General features: G+C 37.6%; 1 protein-coding gene across 6 annotated transcripts in view; it reads left to right on the top strand.

Annotated features, from left to right (window-relative positions):
* LOC109097575 (SPARC (osteonectin), cwcv and kazal like domains proteoglycan 1) overlaps nt 1–21,754 on the top strand; it is a 327,147-nt gene that overhangs the window by 240,728 nt on the left and 64,665 nt on the right. For 3 of the 6 annotated variants that reach the window (XM_042770615.1, XM_042770609.1, XM_042770610.1), the window contains one exon: nt 10,374–10,445. The exons of the other annotated variants lie outside the window; for them this stretch is intronic. In XM_042770615.1, coding sequence (XP_042626549.1) covers nt 10,374–10,445 — 72 coding nt within the window. The remainder of the gene's footprint in view (nt 1–10,373; nt 10,446–21,754) is intronic. 6 annotated transcript variants of the gene reach the window in all.

Here is a 21,754-nt window from a genome sequence, read left to right on the forward strand (position 1 = left end):
CAATTCGCACAGGCTCACCAAAATTGGACAATAGAAGATTGGAAAAATCTCAATCCAATTAGAGCAGCTTTGGGATGTGGTGGAATGGGAGATACACAATCATGGATGTGCAGCCGACAAATCTGCAGCAACTGCGTGATGCCATCATGTCAATATGGACCAAAATTCTAGCACCTTGTTGAATCTATGCCACGAAGAATTAAGGCAGTTCTGAAGGCAAAAGGGGGTCTAACCCGGTACTAGCAAGGTGTACCTAATAAAGTGGCCAGTGAGTGTATATATATATAGTGGCACTGAGGCACTTTCGTTGTCACATTTAACCAACCAAATGTGAAACACAATAAAACACATAAATGGGCAGAAAGAGAAAATAGGTGACAGGCCAGAAGGAGGTCATTATGATTTTATTATGCCATTAAAAATGTATTTGTGATGTTTATTTCTTCATCAGAAACAGAGAAATGAGACGGCAGAACTCATGAAACCCGAGCATCAGCCAGCAGTGATCCGTTCCTCTCATCATTAGTGCTGTACAGTCTGGTCTCATACGGCCCGCATCTTGGCCTAGATTCACTATGCAGAGCAAATCCCATGTGGGACCGTCACATGAGAAAAAGATGTTATCTGCATGAGACATGGCAAGAAAAATATGAACCACAGCAAATCTTTGTAAGGTTCATCATCTTTGCCACAAGCCTCAATGTAAATGAAAGTCATAGATAGAGTTTGAAGTTCTGTCATGTGAGGATTGAAACACAGAAATACTGTATTCCAATATCAAAGTGATTAATCTCAGCCAGCATTCAGATCTGACCTTGTGTGAGCATGGATCTTATCACAAAACTTTACTGGGAATCAAAAAGGCTGTAGTCTGGAACCGGCAACGTCCAAAATGCAAGTTAAAGTTGACTTTGGTGAGCAAAATAATGCCTTAACTGTCACTTTTGATTCATTTAATGTGTCCTTGCCAGATAAGGCCACTTAGTCCTCAACCACTCCTGCTCTCCAGGTCATCTTCATTCCCCGTTAGTCCCTCTATGTCACCTCCTCTTGGTGGGGGCTTCCATCTCAGGCCTGCCAGGAGTCTACGTCTCCTGGTCCTGAGGAGCCCGTGGCCCCACCTCCAGCCTCGGATGGCTCTGCTCCACCTCGTCCCGCCTTCCAGATTCCTACGCCTGTGCTCCTCCCACCCTCGATTCCAGTGTGGACCATCAGCCATTTGGCCTCGCCGGGCTCCCTCAGCCAGTTGGCTGCACTTGGGTCAGACTTCGGCACGCCTCAGCTGCAGACTTGGGGGCTGTCCGCTGCTCTCCAGCCCTCCACCCCTTCGGCTACGGCCCGCTTCCCCTCCCTCAGGCTCTGCCTCCTTCCTCCTTCCTCTGTTGCTCCAGCTTGCCCCCTGGTCTCTGGATCTCCACCTACATCTTGGGCGATCCGTCGCTACGACTCCATCATGACTGGCCTGGACACTTCAGGGAGTGGGGCAATCTGTCACTGTATCTTTCAGTTTGGACTGTTTTCCTTTTGCACCATTTTGGTTAATTGAGTTAATTTGTGTCATTCCTGTTCAGTAGTGTGGCATCAGCCTTGTCTACTTGTGTTTTTTTAAGTTGCTCTCTTTCTGTTCATCATTGTTGGGTCTCATCGATGTTATGTGTTGCAAGCCTTCCCTCTGTTTGGATTTGCCTTCTGTAGATTTATTGAAGACTGACACAGTAGTGTGGCTATATATTTATGTATATATATATATATTATATATATAGATATATATATATATATATATTATATATAATATATATATTAGGTCCTTCTCAAAAAATTAGCATATGTGTGAAAAAGTTTCATTATTTCCCTAATGTAATGATAAAAATTAAACTTTCATATATTTTAGATTCATTGCACACCAACTGAAATATTTCAGGTCTTTTATTGTTTTAATACTGATGATGATTTTGGCATACAGCTCTCATGAAAAACCCAAAATTCCTATCTCAAAAAATTAGCATATTTCATCCGACCAATAAAAGAAAAGTGTTTTTTTTAATACAAAAAAAAGTCAACCTTCAAATAATTATGTTCAGTTATGCACTCAATACTTGGTCGGGAATCCTTTTGCAGAAATGACTGCTTCAATGCGGCGTGGCATGGAGGCAATCAGCCTGTGGCACTGCTGAGGTGTTATGGAGGCCCAGGATGCTTCGATAGCGGCCTTAAGCTCATCCAGAGTGTTGGGTCTTGCGTCTCTCAACTTTCTCTTCACAATATCCCACAGATTCTCTAATGGGGTTCAGGTCAGGAGAGTTGGCAGGCCAATTGAGCACAGTAATACCATGGTCAGTAAACCATTTACCAGTGGTTTTGGCACTGTGAGCAGGTGCCAGGTCGTGCTGAAAAACGAAATCTTCATCCTCCATAAAGCTTTTCAGCAGATGGAAGCATGAAGTGCTCCAAAATCTCCTGATAGCTAGCTGCATTGACCCTGCCCTTGATAAAACACAGTGGACCAACACCAGCAGCTGACATGGCACCCGCCGACCATTACTGACTGTGGGTACTTTGACACTGGAATTCAGGCATTTTGGCATTTCCTTCTCCCCAGTCTTCCTCCAGACTCTGGCACCTTGATTTCCAAGAATGACATGCAAAATTTGCTTTCATCCGAAAAAAAAAAAAAACAAAAAAGTACTTTGGACCACTGAGCAACAGTCCAGTGCTGCTTCTCTGTAGCCCAGGTTCAGGCGCTTCTGCCGTTTGTTTCTGGTTCAAAAGCACACGCCTGTGCACGGTGGCTCTGGATGTTTCTACTCCAGACTCAGTCCACTGCTTCCGCAGGTCCCCCAAGGTCTGGAATCGGTCCTTCGTCCACAATCTTCCTCAGGGTCCGGTCACCTCTTCTCGTTGTGCAGCGTTTTTTGCCACACTTTTTCTTCCCACAGACTTCCCACTGAGGTGCCTTGATACAGCACTCTGGGAACAGCCTATTCGTTCAGAAATTTCTTTCTGTGTCTTACCCTCTCGCTTGAGGGTGTCAATGATGGCCTTCTGGACAGCAGTCAGGTCGGCAGTCTTACCCATGATTGCGGTTTTGAGTAATGAACCAGGCTGGGAGTTTTTAAAAGCCTCAGGAATCTTTTGCAGGTGTTTAGAGTTAATTAGTTGATTCAGATGATTAGGTTAATAGCTCATTTAGAGAACCTTTTCATGATATGCTAATTTTTTGAGATAGGAATTTTGGGTTTTCATGAACTGTATGCCAAAATCATCAGTATTATTAAAACAATAAAAGACCTGAAATATTTCAGTTGGTGTGCAATGAATCTAAAATATATGAAAGTTTAATTTTTATCATTACATTATGGAAAATAATGAACTTTTTCACAATATGCTAATTTTTTGAGAAGGACCTGTATATAAATCATAATGTCATCTGGTTGTGTATTACTTTTTCCACAATTTTCAGCATCAGTACTCCAGTCTTCAGTGTCACATGATCCTTCAAAAATTATCTTATGAAATTAAAAAATAACAGCAATAATTAAAAAACAAACAAAAAAAATCCTAATTTAAATAATTTAAGAAATATTTTGTAATATTTAAAACATCTTTACTGTCAATTTTGAGTAGTTTAATGCATCCTTTCTGAATAAAAGTATACATTTATTTTTTTCTTTTTCTTTTACTTTACTCTTTACTTTCTTTTATTTCTTTTCTTTTCTTTTTTTACATATATCTAACCTCAAACTTTTGGATGGTTTGAAGGTTTCCACAAAAATATGAAGCAGCAATAATTGGTTTCATCATTGATAATAATCAGAGATGTTTCTTGAGCAGTGAATCAATATATTAGAATGCATTCTGAAGGATCAGGTGACACTGAAAGACTGAAAATTCAGGTTTGGCCACAGGAATACATTTTTACAAAATATTCACTTAGGATCAGATAATTAAAAGTGTAATAATATTTCATAATTTTACTGTTTTTATGATCGATAAATGCAGACTTGGTGAGGCAGTAAATACTTCCTCAAAAACATTTAATAAAATGTAATTATTAGAAATGAATGTGTCTGACAAGTATAGATAATAAATGTTTATGTCCAGGTGATTTTCTCAGCTCATTTGCCGTTGGCAGATATAGCAGAAAGTTACTTTGAAACCGATTAATGTCAAAGAGAGAGAAAAAGATCCGAATGGTCACTGGGTCTTTAACATCTTGACCAGTCAGCTGGCACTAATTAGCCCTCCTGCATTATCTCTCACTTTCTCAATTTCTTTCATGGTAAATAGAAAGTAATGTGTGTTAGAGTTTGTTGCCGGCTGATGATCAATAATAGAAATTCTGATTGGCCTTTCTCTCAATCTGGCCACTCCAGATTGGTCTCTGAGGGCCAATCATTGATTCTGATGCTTGACACACATCGGCCATGTGCTGCTGAAAGCAGAACTGTTCTTGAATGAATAGATTTTTTTTTTCAGCGGTATTCCTCGTGCTGTAATTAATTGGGTGGTGATATTAACTGCTTTGTGAGATGGTGCTTAAGCTTTCTTTGGAGGTCAGATGCTTTTGAAGGAGAAAATCTGCCTTTTTTTCAAAAAGCCTGACACATTCATAGAAAGAAACAAGAGAAAGAGGATTTCTCTTTTTCCTGGAGTGAGAAAAGTAATGAAGTAAACGACGATTTTAAACTCTGTTTTCATTTCATTATACACATTTACATTAAATATTCCACTCTCATTAGAACATATTTGGGGTGCCTGACACACCCGCACTTTTCTTTGTTTTTCAGACATATTCTAACAGTCAGCATCAAGTGCCATATATCATTATAAACAGGAGAACTTGAAGTTTAAGTTTAGCTAATTTAAAGTCCCAATTTTCCTTTTGTTTTCTCTAAGAATTAATTAATTTACTGAATTTACAGAAAAACTGGGTGTTTTTTATGGTGTACTCAAACAGAAACTCCTAAAGTTTGGATATTTTTCTTTAGAAAGTTGTATCTGGGTGTTTTACACTTCCAAATAAAATTTTGTTTACATATAACATTCCCCAAGCAAGTTATAGCCATGTATTACAATATTATTGTAGGCACTTTAAAAGTTTTCTCATGCAAATGTGTTATTTTGTGTTTGTTTTCATGCACGCATGACAGATTTTACTTTTTACTTTACATTTGTTCATATTTCTAAATAAATATGTTAAATATAGGTTCAAAAGACCAAAACTTATGTTAATTGGTTGAATATGGGACAGTTTGAACCAATCTGGGCACGGGGGTGGGATTAAGCATCAACAATCGTTTCTGTTTGGCTCAGAGGAACGAAATGCATTGGTTTCTTCTGACGAATCAATATTGTCAAATTGTGATGATGTAATCATGTACACTACGGAGCCTCTGAATATCCAAATGAGAGAAATATCTCCGAAACGTGGAGAATCTCCACTTTACGGCACTTTTTCAAAGCATTTAGATAGGATTAGCGGTTCAAAAAAAATTATTAAACATTTAAGAACAACAGTTATTTTTAGCTACGGGTGGCTGTCTCTGCCTTTGAGGGTTAATGGAAATAAGCACTGAAATTATGCAGAAGTTAAACAAAAATTATATGAATTTAGGCATATTTATAGTATATGCACTTGATCACTTTTCCTGTGGCATACTATGTTTTAATGACAGTGAGGAGTGCTATAGGTGCACAATAATTCATCTTTAAACTAAACTGCAGATCTCATGTTATGAGAAAATATTTTAGTGATAACAATGATCAATGATGTACACTGCTGGATTCAGTGGTCGAACGGTCTATTGTCTGGTTTGAATAAGTCCATTGATAATAACTTACTGTACAACCGCAGCTGCACGGAGGTGTTGATGTCATGTGAAGGCATCGCCACACCATTATGAAAAATACCACTGTATTTGAAGGATACAACTTGAAGAAATTGGTAATTTGCATGTTCCTTTTTAAAATACTTTGTCAGTGACATGAATTCAGACAAATCTATACACTGCAATAAATATAAGCCAGTCTGTTTCCACAATAAAAATAGCTAAAATAAGTTCAACTTATCAGCAAACCTGCATACATTTATGTGGATGGGAATATGCATGGGAAATGATATGCAGATGAAGTTATGCATAGTAAAACTAGGCGTTGTAAGTTCCATATATGGTGACATCAGGGAGGAGTCGGGGTGGAGATGCACATATGCACAATTATCTCTTGACTGGGATTTATAAAGGGATTTTTGCGCAGGTTCTGGCATACGCATGGTTTTATAAATCTAAAAAACTTTTGTGCATACGCAAAATCTAGCTTTGTGCGTACATACACTTTAAGATGAAATCTACAGAGAGTTTTATTTTTTCCTTAAAATGATACATTTTCTCAGTTTCAACATTTGATATGTCATCTATGTTGTATTCTGAATAAAATATTGAAATTTGAAACTTCCACATCATTGCATTCTGTTTTTATTCACAATTTGTACAGTGTCCCAACTTTTTTGGAATCGTGTTTGTATATATATACGAAAATGAAAATATTAATTCAAACCACTAAATTTGGCAAGGACATGGAAATAAATGACAAAATGTAGACTACAAAATTTTCACCACACTATTTATGTACAAAGATAAATTTGCTATACTGTATAATTTTTACAGTTCTGTACACACACACCAATATTGTACTCAGACTGTACTCAGACAGGTGACGTGTTTAACGTGGCTGTGGTGCTGTTGTTCTCCTCATGTCAGACTGCAGTTGCTGTCTGGATGGTGAATTTGATAGATGGTCTGTGGTTTGATTGAATAGATAATTTCAGCGGGTCTCAGCTGCAGTCCTGCGTTTTCTTTATTCTGACTGCCTGAAGATGAGAGCTGCGTCCTGACAGCTTTTCATGAAAACATCCATCATATCTGTTGACGTAAAGTCTGGCTTTTGCTTTAGTGATTGCTTTAATGAGGAATTAATATTCAAACACTGTGTTTTTGTGTTTGCATGACAAACTCTCCAGTGAATGCTGATTAACAACATGAAAGTAAAATCTCAAACACACACCAGGGATGGGACAGTTTGTTTATCTAGATTTTCATTTATTTTGCTTGCCTTTTTAAATAAAGCAAACATCAATTTTAAATAGTTTAAAGTATTTTTAATTATGTTAAATAATGCAATGCAGTTTTGTACAGTGTTATTTTAGTATCATTGAGATACTATCATAGTTTCTGTTAATATTTTGGATTTTTTTTTTTAAGTTTTAATGTTTACTGTGCATTTTGTCATTTATTATTATTATTTTTATTATATATTTTTTCTTCATTTCTTTTTTTATTATTATTATAGTGTGTGTGCATGTGTGTGTGAGAGAGAAAGATCTGTTAACAACTATAATGTTATGTAATTCTCTCACTGTTAAATATTTCCTGATGAATCTGACACCATGATATGGAGTGATTTGTGTGTATAGGTGTGTGTGGTTCAGGTAAACCTACACAAAATGTCCCCACAAAGATGGCAATATCCAAAATCCTTGACCTTGTGGGGATATTTTTTTGGTCCCCATAAGGAAAACAGATTATAAATCATACAGAATTAATTTTCTTTCTTTTTTTTTTCTTTTTTTTGAAAGGGGTAACGGGATAAAAAATACATTTTGTACAATATTAAAACCATTATGCCTATGGAATGTCCCCATAAAACATGGAAACCCTTGTGTGTGTGTGTGTGTGTGTGTGTGTGTGTGTGAGAGAGAGAGAGAGAGAGAGAGAGAGAGAGAGAAAGAGAGAGAGAGAGAGAGCTGGTTGGTCAGTTTGATGTGGAATTGATTTTCTTGTTTCAGTGTATCAATTTGCAAGAGAGACACTTGAAAATAAACAGCATGCAAAGCAAACACTGCAAACAAACCACAAAATCAATCAGCACAGCGAATCTGAGAGAGACTGACAGAATGAAATGAAGAGGAGCAGAGGTGTGTGTGTGTGTGTGTGTGTGTGTGTGTGTGTGTGTGTGTGTGTGTGTGTGTGTGTGTGTGTGTGTGTGTGAGTGAGTGTGTGTGTGTGTGTGTGTCCAATGCTCAGATAAAGCCCTTTTTTATGTAACTCTGTCAAACGCATTAAAATAGTAAAATATTAGTAACTCATTCACTTAATAATCAGCAATATGCCATTACACATATGGCTTTATTTGAATGTTACAGTGTGACATACCATGACACTAAATTGATAGAAATATGTACTGTATGTGACAATGTTTTTTAACCGATTCATTGAAACAAACTAGAACGTCTAAAATGGACTGCCCATCACTATTATCGAGCGACTAAGAGACAAATTCATAATTAACTTTTTTAAACAAAAAAAAAGATATTAAAGGGATGCTCCACCCCAAAATGAAAATTTTGTCACTATTCACTTACCCCAATGTCATTCCAAACCCGTAAAAGCTTCGTTCGTCTTCGGAACACAATTTAAGATATTTTGGATGAAAACCGGGAGGCCTGAGACTGTCCCATAGACCCATAGAAATAAATACACTGTCAAGGTCCAGAAAACTATGAAAGACATCGTCAGAATAATCCATCTGCCATCAGTGGTTTAACTGTAACGTTATGAAGTGACTGAGAATACTTTTTATAAGCGAAGAAAACAAAAATGACTTTATTCAACAATTCCTTTGTCAACAGTCTCCTGTGTGTCTCTCCATATCACTGTATGCTGTGTATGCTCTTCTGTATCAGCCACGCCACAAGTATGCGCTGTTTCTATGTGTATTTAGCTTAGATTTGAAAGAAAACCATGCATTTTTTTGGCGCGGCTGATACAGAAGAGCATACACAGCATACGGTGATATGGAGAGACACAGAGGAGACTGTTGACAAAGGAATTGTTGAATTCTGACGATTTCTTTCATACTTTTCTGGACCCTGACAGTGTAATTTACTTGGCAGTCTATGGGACAGTCACAGGCCTCCTGGTTTTCATCCAAAATATATTAAATTGTGTTCCGAAGACGAATTAAGCTTTTACGGGTTGGAAGACATGGGGGTAAGTGATTAAATTAAAAATTTACAATTACTACTTCATTATCCCTATAAAGAGAAATCGATTCCCTTTGATAGAATTAATTCCAACCGACTCTTGATTCCCAATAACTCAAAGAATCGATTCTTGTTGGAATCGAATTCCCGTTTCTACAGATCATTTGATAAGAAAATTTTAAGACAACATGTGGAGGTCTCTGAATTATGATGGCAGACTTTGGTTATTTATAAAACTAAACACAGTTTGAGACTTTAAGATCTCCTCTGTGAGACGTGAGATTACTGAGGTCTGGCGAAACGTCTGACGTATGTAAAACGCTATTTAATCTTTCCTTTCTAGTAGAGACAATTAAGATTTTAAAGAGATCTCATTTGTGATTTGTCTGTCCGCAGGCTGTACGCAAACAGTGATTCTCATTTTAGCTGTCTCACTGTTAAAAAGACACACAAGCTCAAACATGCACACACTGCCTCAGGGGAAGATCAGAGAGCAACATGCAGGAAATTGGTTTGAGGTTTTATTTTGGTGGTGTTTCTGATAGTGGCTAGTTATTTGTTCTCTGTTTGACCCTGTGTTCACAAAGATGGACAGAATGAATGAAATGAAAGGATAAAAATGAAAGAAATGTACAAAGAATGAAAAAACAATGACTAGAGAAACAGCGCACACACACACTCACACACACTGGGCAGTGAATTGATTTGCCGTTTTATTCCCCTGTGACGCAGTCAGAGAGACAGAGACTGAGAGCGTGTCAGGCAGCACAAAAAACTTTCTGTGTCATAAATAAATCTGAAAAAGAGGTTCAGGCTAAATTCTCTATGCAGTTGCACACTGTATTTCAAGAACATTTGTATTTTTCACAAACCTGCACTGGTGTAATAATGTGGTATTTTCATTCAGTATTTCAATCTGTTCACCACTGACACATCTCCTGCAGATCAAGTTTATTATTAAATGCAGTATAAAAGAGGTGTTTGTGGAGATTTTCTATTGTGCATTGCTCGACTTCGCTCTTTCATTGGACTTTGGTCTTTCAATTCCCAAGATGTCTCAGATACTTCTCATGAAATTCCTAGACATAAATTAGTCAGAAGATACTGTACAGCTATAAAATGAATGTGCAGAGCAGCTTATTAAGTGCAGTTCGCTTCCTCAGTTTTGGAAACAATTCCGATTCCTGATTCTGGAGTTATCATATATTATTAACAAAGCGCACAATGCTGTAAAATACAGTCGACTGACAGTAACTGTTGTCGCAAAACATTTGAAGAGTATTTATGCCTGATTCTATGTGTATGTGACAGGGGTAATATTTGTTTCTTACAGACAGCGAGTCGAACCCTCAATCAGAGCTGAAACCTAAATCACACTCACAGACCAAGAGCAGAACGGCTGATGGTGAGTGAATATCTATCTATCTATCTATCTATCTATCTATCTATCTATCTATCTATCTATCTATCTATCTATCTATCTATCTATCTATCTATCTATGTCTCCCTGTCAATCAAAACGTTTAGTGTCAGTATGAATTTATAGAGTAAAACACAGTAAAATACCTTAAAACATCAACATTGTGAAATCTTACTACAATTTCAAATAACTGTTTTCTATTGTAATATATATTAAAATGTATTTTTTCCTGTGCTCAAAGCTGAATTTTCAGCATCATTAGCCTCTCATGATCCTTCAGAAATCAATATGCTGATTTTCTGCTCAAGAAAATTTCTGACCAGTGATCAAAAATCCATGCAATAAATATTAGTTCTCATAAATATTATAGCACATATATAATATAAAAAATAAAAAATAAAAAGACAGTAATGAGCCAGATTCCAGATTCAGCAGAAGAGCCCAAACATGATAGCGTGACCTTTGACCCTGTGCCCTCACAGTCTTTCTCCTGTGTTTCATACGGCTGCATAATTCTTCAACTCTTGTGGTTTCTGTCCTGGTTGCCACAGCAACAGTGAGTCTGACACTAATTGGGCCACTCTTCTGGAGGTGAACTTTAACCCCTTGGGGGTTACAGAGTTTACAGTCCCACCTGAGGTGGCTCTGCGTCGCTGTGATTAGACACTTGACCTGCATTCCTCTGAGAGAAACAGAGAGCGAGAATAAGTGGGATTTGAATTAAAACGAGCCTGTCCGAGTTGTCTGACCCCCTCATGTCCAGTGGGCAGCCGTAGCATCCGACAGCCTGTGCGTGTCATGCGGCGTTTGAGCCGCAATGGCTGAATCTGAACTGGCATGCTGAGCCGAGGAGCCAGAGTGGCCTCTGGCACTTAATCTAATTAAGCCTGGGGGAAGCGAACAGCTGGAGTCAGTGAGTGAACGGACCTTGGGTTTTCTGACCATCCTGATGGCTCTAACAGCATCTCATTCATTACTCAAGAGGTTTCGCATAGAGAGTGTGTGGTGACTGAATGATGACATGAAATAATCGTCAGAAAAATATATTTTTTTTTTTCCAAAAGGAAGAGTTTATAAGTTTGAATGTGTTTTTTGTTGAGTGTCATATTTGATTTATCAGGCCTTTTATGGTTCATATAGTCTGATGCAGTGAGAATATGGAGAAAAAAAAAAACTCCGTTTTATTTAGAGACTCAAACTGGAAAATCTCCACTAAGTGTTCATCATGAAGTATCAAAGTCAGTCAGATGACAGAAGAATGTAGTAGATTGTTTGTGACAAGTTTAACAGCAAAGTTTTGATCATGTTGAACATTTAGAGGCCTTAGACATTCATGTACTGTACATTCAGCTTTATATGGTAAAAAAAATCATGTTCACAACCCATTTTACTTTTATAATGTGACTTGCATCCTATTAAAATGTAAAGATGATGGACAGCATCCTATTTTGTCCTCAAAGAATTGATTGTGTGGTGAAAAAATGTGTCTCCATATGTGACAGGTAGTTGGTGACGTCAGCTGAAAAGTAAAATCGTTATTATGTTGATGAAATATTGCTTAGACAAGCACTCATTAATCCTTTGGAATATTGTGAACGAAAGATTTGTTTACACTAAGATCAGGATCATGTATAAGGGAAGGAAATAGGTCGATTTAGATTTTACATTGACTTTAACAGTCAAGACTCGCTCTGCTAGCTAGTGAATGCAAATATTCTCTCTCGTCTGTAGTTTTTATACTTGATTGCTTGATTGTTTGATTCAAACCAGGGTCCGCTGTAGCAAAGACTCGTAGTTAGAAAATACCAACATTGGAAAATGCTTCACTTTAGTTTTTTTTTTTTTTTGTCACATTGGTTTCACCATCAAAAGCAAACAAGCTCAAATGGCAGGAGAAAGCAATGAAAATGTATTATTTTCTCATAGATGAATTGCATGTCATGCAAACTGAATCCAAAATCTTTCAAAATAACTGAACAGACAGACTCTGGTCTAGTGTGAAGGATCTGACTTGAGGAAGAGGAAGCTGGTTGAGTGAGAGTTTGTTGTTAGAGCAAAAATGAGACAAATTGTAATGCTGCGGGCCAAAGCAGTTTCATCTGCGCTCCTCTGCAAATGAATGGCACCAGCTGAGCCAACATTAGCGTAAGCTGTTTTTCCAGCATTTTAGGGAGCACTTCGTCATGTCTGAGCCAAAATGGCCGCTGGGCGGCAATGAAAGCCAGCTGGGATGTACAGCTGCGATTGGGCCAATATGGCTGCAGGACAGGTATCAAAGTCTTTGGGGACGGACGGTGCATTTTCAGCCAGGATGGCTTGTGGCTGCAGATGTCCTTTGTCAATGAAACACTGGAAAGGAAACTGGGCTGTGGACGGCAACTCACCTCCGTCACCGTCCCAATTAGAGCTGACGTGCTGAGAGGAGAGAACAACGAATGAAAGAGACGAGTGTTTTTACCGCAGTAATTCCCACCGCAATTCATCACAAAGACAAGATCCCCTTTCCTACTCTTGTGAAGAAGGAGAGAGTGAAAACAGACGCTCTGAGCGAAACCGCAGTGGCCCTAATATGTTGTTTTTGCTGAGACCATCACTGTGTGAAACTGCCCTCTGACAGCTGAGAGACTCGCCATCAAAGCCACAACAACAAAAGAGCAGTAATGACATGTCAAACAAAACCCAATAACTTATATTTATTTGCTGTATAAGGCAACAATGTTACATAATTAGTTGTGTTTTTTCTTAGGAGTAATACAAAACACTGAAAACACTCTGTGAATGTTGCACCACACAGTTAATATTCATCTCATAATTAATATTCATGAGTTAGTCCCCTTGTGGTTCACATTGTTCCTATGCATTTAAATAATATTTATTGTATGTGTTACATATAAATAAATATGTATGCATTTATTTATTCATATTAATCTGATATTAATTAGCTTATGAATTGTTGAATTGTTGAAAATTAATGCACCCTATTGTGGTAATGCATAATGCAGTCAAACATGTATGTATGTAAATAAATAATGAAATATAATAGAAATGATAGCAATAGCAACTTTATTTACATAGCACCATTAATTGCAACCCAAGTTGTCCAATGTGTTTTACAACAAAAAGAACAAAAACACAAAAACTACTAAAGAAATTAAAACAATGAAATAGTAAAAATAACAATAAAATACAAGGTAGATATAAATCTGTCAGACTGTCAATTTGCACATTATTTGTGTGGATTTTCACTGCCTATTTCTGTAAGTTACATAATTACCATAGTAGAGGGCAATAAGTGACCGTAGTTGTGATTCGCTCAACTGATTCATTCAAAAACACTGATTCATTCAGGAACAAAATAAGTGAGTGGATCACTGAATCCTTGATTCAACTGATTCGTTCAAAAACATCCATTCATACAGGAATTAATGTTTCACTGAGAATGCCACTATGTTTTTGGAAATGCATGACAGTAATGCTGCCTTCACATGCTATCTGAAACTTCCTACTTCCCACTTCTGAAGTTGTGCTTTGTTGTCTGAAAGAACAGAAATCATGGTGGACAGCCTATTCATTCTTGTTTGTTTTTTGTGGAAATCTTATAGAGCCAAAAGTTACAGATTAGAATATATTTAGTCAATATCCAACAGCTTTTGAATAAAATGTAACGTCTCTTTCATTGGTAATCATATAAACATTCCTAGATTTCGGTCAAATAAATTATATTTTCAATGTGTTCAATACATACAATATGCATCAAATGGTTATTTATATAAATACACATAACTATAATGGCAGGAGAAAGTAATGTAGATGTTGTGAGAAAAATGAATGCAACTGCTCTCTCCTCTGCCATATTTAAAGTTTATGGCTCACCCAACTCGGAAACTAAATGATCTCAGAATTTCTCAGTTGTAAATACAACTAGAAAGGCCGTTTATTCTGACTAGGAAACTCGTAGTTATGATCATTTTGATAGCACATGAGTGCAGCATTAGGGAAGTCATGGTCTAATGGTTAGAGCAATGCTTCCCAAAACTGTCCTGGAGGCCCCCTGCCCTGCACCTTTTGTATGTTTTGTATGTTTTGTAGGGGGAAGTCGTGGCCTAATGGTTAGAGAGTCGGACTCGCAATCCAAGGGTTGTGAGTTCGAGTCTCGGGCCGGCAGGAATTGTAGGTGGGGGGAGTGAATGTACAGCGCTCTCTCCACCTTCAATACCACGACTGAGGTGCCCTTGAGCAAGGCACCGAACCCCCAACTGCTCCCCGGGTGCCACAGCATAAATGGCTGCCCACTGCTCCGGGTGTGTGTTCACGGTGTGTGTGTTCACTGCTGTGTGTGTTCACTTTGGATGGGTTAAAAGCAGAGCACGAATTCCGAGTATGGGTCACCATACTTGGCTGTATGTCACGTCACACTCCCTTATCTAACACACCTGATTCCACTCATCAGCTCGTTAGTAGAGACTGCAAGAACTAAATTGGGTGTTTCTGATTAGGGAGACATACAAAATGTGCAGGGCAGGGGATCCTCCAGGACAGGTTTGGGAAGCACTGGGTTAGAGAGTTTGACTCCTAACCCTAAGGTTGTGGGTTCGAGTCTCGGGCTGGCAATACCACGATTGAGGTGCCCTTGAGCAAGGCATGAACCCCAACTGCTCCCTGGGCGCCGCAGCATAAATGGCTGCCCACTGCTCCGGGTGTGTGTTCACGGTGTGTGTGTGTGTTCACTGCTGAGTGTGTTCACTTTGGATGGGTTAAATGCAGAGCACGAATTCTGAGTATGGGTCACCATACTTGGCTGTGTGTCACATCACTTTTTCACTTAAGTGCTGTTGAGGATTTGTTTGGAACTGCTATCACTAGTGGAGTGCAAATACACAAAGTAACTGGGAATATTGTGTCTAAAACGTAAGTTACTCAGTGCTGTTGGTCTGAACGTCAACGGATGTCTGATTTGTGCACTCTCTCGTTTTCTTGTATGCAGTTAGACTGATCACGCCATTGTGTTTGTGTTTGTTTTTTGAGAGATTGAAGGATGACGCGAGTGTGACAGGGCAGATAATCAGGAAGAGCTAATCCGCATCTCTTGGGCAGTTGAGGGCGTTCTGGATTCTTGTGTGGTGTTTGGAGTCTCTTTGAGCGCTGTCAGCAACACATACACACACACACACTGTCCTCCACTAACCTCCTCTCTGCCTCTTTTCTCCTCTGCATCACTCTCTTGCTCATCCTGTCTGAGTTTATAAATGCCCTCAGTGCACTGTGACTGCGCTTTACACATACATAAGTACACACTACAGACTGTTTTGTTTGATTTATATTAAAGTAATAGTAACGTCTAAACCCGTTCAAACAGTATGTGTTTTGCAATCCACACTGCAACATTGAATTGTTTTTCCGATGTATTTTTACTGCGTCATTTTTTTGAATGCACAGAACATGCTTTTGTGGTTAAATACACAAGACATGTTTTTATGTCATGCGCATGCCATGCACTAGAGGCTGCAAAAGACGCAAGATGAATGCAACGCATCCATCTAGTGCATGTTTACATAGAAAACATGGAAAAAGCAGTGCAGCAGAATGCAGAAACTTGCTGAACGTGAAAAACCTCCAAACACCCATTCACTCATGTTTTAGAAACACAAAATCAAAAAAACCAAAAAAAAAAAAAAAAAAAACAAAAACAACGCAAGGTCCTGAGATGTGTTTTTTAAAAATTAAACATCTTATGACTTCAGCACTACATTTCTGCATGGAGTAGACACTGCAAAAGAAACGAGTGCAATGGTCAAACGTATCTGTCTAGTGCATGTTTACAGAGAAAAACAATGGACAAGGTATGGTAGCCTGTTTTCGCCACAGAAAAATAAAAAGATAATTTGGAATCTCAAAATATTGTATTATTTTTTTTCCTGACTTTTCTTCTAAGAATTGCAAGTTTAAATCTAGCAATTCTTGAATTAATATATCTGTGTACAAACATGTGATTCTGTGTACAAACATGTACAAATATGCATTATTTACTTTATGGATCATGTTTATATCTCCAAATGAGAACCCAACATAGTACCAACACTGTTTATACTATTAAAAAAAAGACAAAAATGTCTTAAACATACATATTGTTATATTTGTCTCTGCATTTCATGTGCAGACCCCAACAAAATGCTAAATTAATAACATATATAACACAAAGCGTAGTAGCAAAACTGGCTATTTAGTAAATACATCAACAGCAGGAATGAGATTTACCAGCCAAACACTGAGACAAATATTGTATTAGGCTGCTGAATATGAGAAATACTCAGCCAGTTGACTGCATAAACAGAAATGGGATTCAGTGCAATTAACAACAGAGCCAATAATTCACATCACAAAACACATAAACCATGTTTATCCACATTGAAAACTCGATTTTTTTTTTCTCTGTAATTTTTTTGATGGTTTTTGAGGACGAGCGCGTCACAAGCTGTCCATTTTGACATCTGTCTGATCTGACTTTGTCCTACTGACAGATGAATTTGAAGAGTTTCATTGTTGGTTAGTTTGATTTATTATTTGTGATTAGCATCATCTGCTGTCTGCATCAAAACAGACCTCTTTTGAATACCATGTCTAGTCTCATGATGTTACAAAAGATTCCCATTTCAAATAATTGCTGTTCTTTTGAACTTTCTACACTGATAATAATCAGACATTTTCTTGAGCAGCAATTCAGCATATTAGAATGATTTCTGAAGGATTCTGTGACTGAAGACTGGAGCAATGATGCTGAAAATTCAGCTTTAAGCTGTATTCACATAGCAAACAGTTATTTTAAATTAAAATAATATATCACAATTAAAAAAAAACAAAATCTTAACATTAAACATCAAATGTTGTGATTGGCTGTGATTGTGCAGTTCACTTGTGCATCTCAACGCAGTGTATTTTGTAAGGCTCTATAATTTAGTGTGTGTCTAATGATGGTGTTTGTATAAGAATCACTCAGTTCTTTCTCTTTAAGACCACGGGAACCGCCTTGAATTCACTGGCAGCTCGTTTCAGCGCCACATCTGAGCATTAATTCATCAAAAGTCTGCCCATGATTTTAATCTTCTAGTCTTTTTATCACCATTAAAAGCGACCCTTGGGTAGTTTAGGGCATCAGACATGTGACCTGCGACCTGTTTAATTGAGCGTTTCCTTCATCATTGGGCGGCAGAACATTTGAATTAAGTGTTACATTCTTTTCTTTGCCCTTCTTTTTCATTTTCTTATTTTTCAGTTTAATTCTGTTCAATTGCTATGGTAACCACTTTCTCACTCACGTGTGTGTGTATGACGTCACGTCTGTATCAGGACTCACCACATGGCTTTTAAAGATGAGCTCAATGTTTCATTTCAAATGTCAGGATTTCGCTTCTTTTCTCCCTTTTTTATTATTATTTTTTTTTAGCTGGATTACAGTGTGCTTGACCTTGAGAAAAAACCCAGTTCACTGAGTCAACATGGTAAAGACGTTTAGCTCCAAACCTGTGTGTGAGGAAGAGGAACTGGAGGAACTCACACAGACTTTCAAACTTATTTCAGATAATTGCCTGAGCCAGTATTATCAGTGAGATACTGTAGTATCATATTTTTTTGTTAATATTTTGAATTATATTTTATAGCATTTAAGTTAGGTGTTAATAAATCCACACAGAACATGGAATCAAATCATTCATGTGAAAACAGCATGAGTGATTTAGCGGTACCTCTCCCTCTTTCACTCTCTCAAAACAGCTTCACATCAGTGCATCTCATCTGCACTACAAGAGAGCCACTGCATGCTGCAATACAAGATTTCTGCTCGCGTTTGTGGACAATTGATGGCATTGTCACTTGCCTAATTGTGTCACTGTTGCATCATCACAAAACTGTATCATTTGCACGTCATTTTTTGTCTTTTAAAACCATCTTTTTAAGTGCTACACAATGGTTTTCTGTGAGCTCACAGTCAGCCGCTTCGCCAACACCTTGCGAGTGCCAAATTGAGTTATTTTTTGCAGCTTATTGCACTTAAGCGACCAAATACTCACAAAATGAAGTGTCAAAATGCCCATATTGACACTTCCACCGCAAGTGAATGTAAGCAGTTGTTGAGATTGTTGAAGAAAACCATTGCATTTCAGTACACTGGATCCGTGCAGTCTGTCTTAAAGGGACAGCAGCCTAATAAAGCCGTGCTGTCTGTCATTAATGTTAAACAAGTACAAAAATAAAAACTATTCAAATATATAACTGTAATAATATTTCAAAGATACTAAAATAATGGTAGACAACCTTCAGTGGTTATTGATTTTGTAAAATGGCTGCAAGAGCAATATAATAAAATACACTCATTTAATTAAATAAATGCATTCATAATCATTAGAATTTCAGATGTGTCTATTTTTTTTCCAACTTTCTTCCACTTTTGGTGTCTGTGGTCAAAAATGACTTCCCTACATAAAAAATTGCTTGTAAATGTCCTGTTATGCTATATTACTACCAAATATTGGATTCAATATTTGTCAATCTCTGTTTTCTTTTAATTACCACAGGTTTTGTGTTTCTTTTAGGCCTCATACATATGACCTTAAACCTCAGTTTTTAACTGAACATTGAGAAAATTAGTCACAAATAATGTTTTTTTTTTTAATTATTATTTTATTTAAAGGGGTCATATGATGCGATTTCAAATATTCCTTTCTCTTTGGAGTGTTACAAGCTCTTGGTGAATAAAGAAGATCTGTAAAGTTGCAAAGACTAAAGTCTCAAATCCAAAGAGATATTCTTTATCAAAGATGGCTCGTTCTAACACACCCCCACATATCTACGTCAGTATGTGGGAAGATTTGCATAATGCCGCCCAGATGTTCACGCAAAGAAAGAAGGCGTTCCTTTTATTCTCATTGTAGTAGGTAGGTATGCTCCTTCGTAGAATCCGCCTCAAGCCACCAGCCTCTGCTCACTCAAGCTGGCAGCGGCTCACTCTATGACGCTGTTTCATTGAGAAAGCGAAACTACTTTGTTTTTGCCTTCCAAAAGAAGACAGGACTAGACATCATGTTTATATCATGTTTATAATGGGTTTTATGTTTATGTCTCATCGCTCCGGCTGGACAACGCATCACATTATGTTAAGAGGCGTAACATTTCCGTCACACACATAAGGCATTCTGCCAATCACAACGCACTGGATAGCTGGCCAATCAGAGCATACCTCATTTTTCAGAGCGATTGTAAATATCGTTGTAAAAAACAAACAAAAAAAGCCTTGTAAAAATCGATGCGTTTCAGAAGGTGGGGCATAGAGGAGAAACATTAATGTACAGTATGTGGAAAATAATGTTTTTATAACCTTAAACCGCATAAACACATTTCATTACACCAAATACACAAAATAATATTCTTTTTAGCAACATCATATGACCCCTTTAAAAACTCAGGTGCATAAGCTCAGATCAGTGAGGACTACGATAAATCAGTTCTGAAAGAAATAAAGTTTTTTTTTTTTTTTTTAAGAATCTAAGACTTGGTGATAATATTGGATATTAAGAGATTTACTAGCAATTTTCAAAAGGCCAGTCATTTTCGATTGGGAAGGAAGGATTTCCAGCACAGCACAATGGTTAAAACTTTAATATATGTAAACTTTAACTGCAGTAACTCAACCTCTTGGTATTTAAATTTAGTGTGTTTTTTGCGGTGCTTTGTGTATTTTTCTGTGCGTGCATTTCACAGCTTTCATGAAGTGTAAATTGTCTCTTTGGTTCTGTCCTTGAAGCTTCTTCCTTAGGCCATTTCGAATCTCTTCTGCTTCTCCAAACTTTATTTTAAAGCAGAAGGAACTCTTTACTAAAGCAAACCCTTTAAATGCTCTTATTCTGAAACTGGCCAATAATCAGAGTGCAGCTCATGAATATTCAGTAGTTTTGGGAGACGCCACTCTCCCATGGGGCACCAGGGCGAGAGGCGCACGGGTTCCACCCATCGCTCGTGTCCTGAAGGGTGTTTTCAGTTAACACTGAGCACATTCATTAAAATCCCATCCCGCCGAACCCCTGTGGTGTCTCAACTTCCCTAGCGTTTATCGTTTTAATACTTTAATTAAATGTGGAATTATACTTATGTTTTTGCACAAGGTTTCCACAGCTTTTAGTGGTGAATAATCTTTCAATGTTGAACGCTTTCTTCTGGGTTTTTCTCACTGTAGAGTGATGGATGAACAGACTCGCCATAAGACTTGTCTGAATTAGAGAGCTGAAGGTGTGTTCAAACCTGCTTAACATGCATTAGTTTTGCTCTGCAGGTGAACTTCAGTGTTATGTTTACATCAATTAAAGTATCACACTCAAGCTAATTATTTCCACAGAGAAAGAGGTTTTTACCTGAGAAAAATGAGAAATGTTGCCATGGCAAACAGCTGATATATACAGTACACACACACACACACACACATATGCATACATACAGACATATATATTAGGGGTGGAATGGTTCAACTTACTCATAGTTCAGTTTGTATCACGAGAGTCACGGTTTCGGTATGGTTTGGTATTTGCTATGTTTAGGGAAGAACTATACTGTAAAAATAAGAATAATCTATCTAACTACAAGCACAGCACAAAAAAAAACAATAGAGCAGGGTTCCTCAAATCTTGCCCTGGGGGGCCAGTGCACTGCAGAGTTTTGCTCCAACCCTGATTAAACTCACCTACAGTACAGTCGTGGCCAAAAGTTTTGAGAATTACATAAATATTGGAAATTGGAAAAGTTGCTGCTTAAGTTTTTATAATAGCAATTTGCATATACTCCAGAATGTTATGAAGAGTGATCAGATGCATTGCATAGTCCTTCTTTGCCATGAAAATTAACTTAATCCCAAAAAAACCTTTCCACTGCATTTCATTGCTGTCATTAACCCTCTGGAGTCTAAGTGTATTTTTGGGGCCTGGAGAAGTTTTGTCATGCCCTGACATTTGTGCTTTTTTCAGTTTCTTATAAATATCTAAATGGCTAAAGTCTAATCTCACTGTAATCAGCACAAACTAGGCTATAATAATATGCGAGCAGCATGTATGTACATGATTGTGTTTTTGAGAAAAAAAAAATGTTTATGCGTAGTTAGTGAAAAACTAAAAATGTTAAATCACTTGAATAAGGCAATAAAACACATACAGAAAATTGGTTCCCAGGAATTTTGAGAACTGGAGCTTGTAGCCCTAGAATTTTTTTTTTCTAAATGATGTGAAAATCATCTTGTTTTACTCACTTACAGAAAACAA

This window comes from Cyprinus carpio, chromosome A14, assembly GCF_018340385.1.
Source record: "Cyprinus carpio isolate SPL01 chromosome A14, ASM1834038v1, whole genome shotgun sequence".
NCBI lineage: Eukaryota > Metazoa > Chordata > Actinopteri > Cypriniformes > Cyprinidae > Cyprinus > Cyprinus carpio.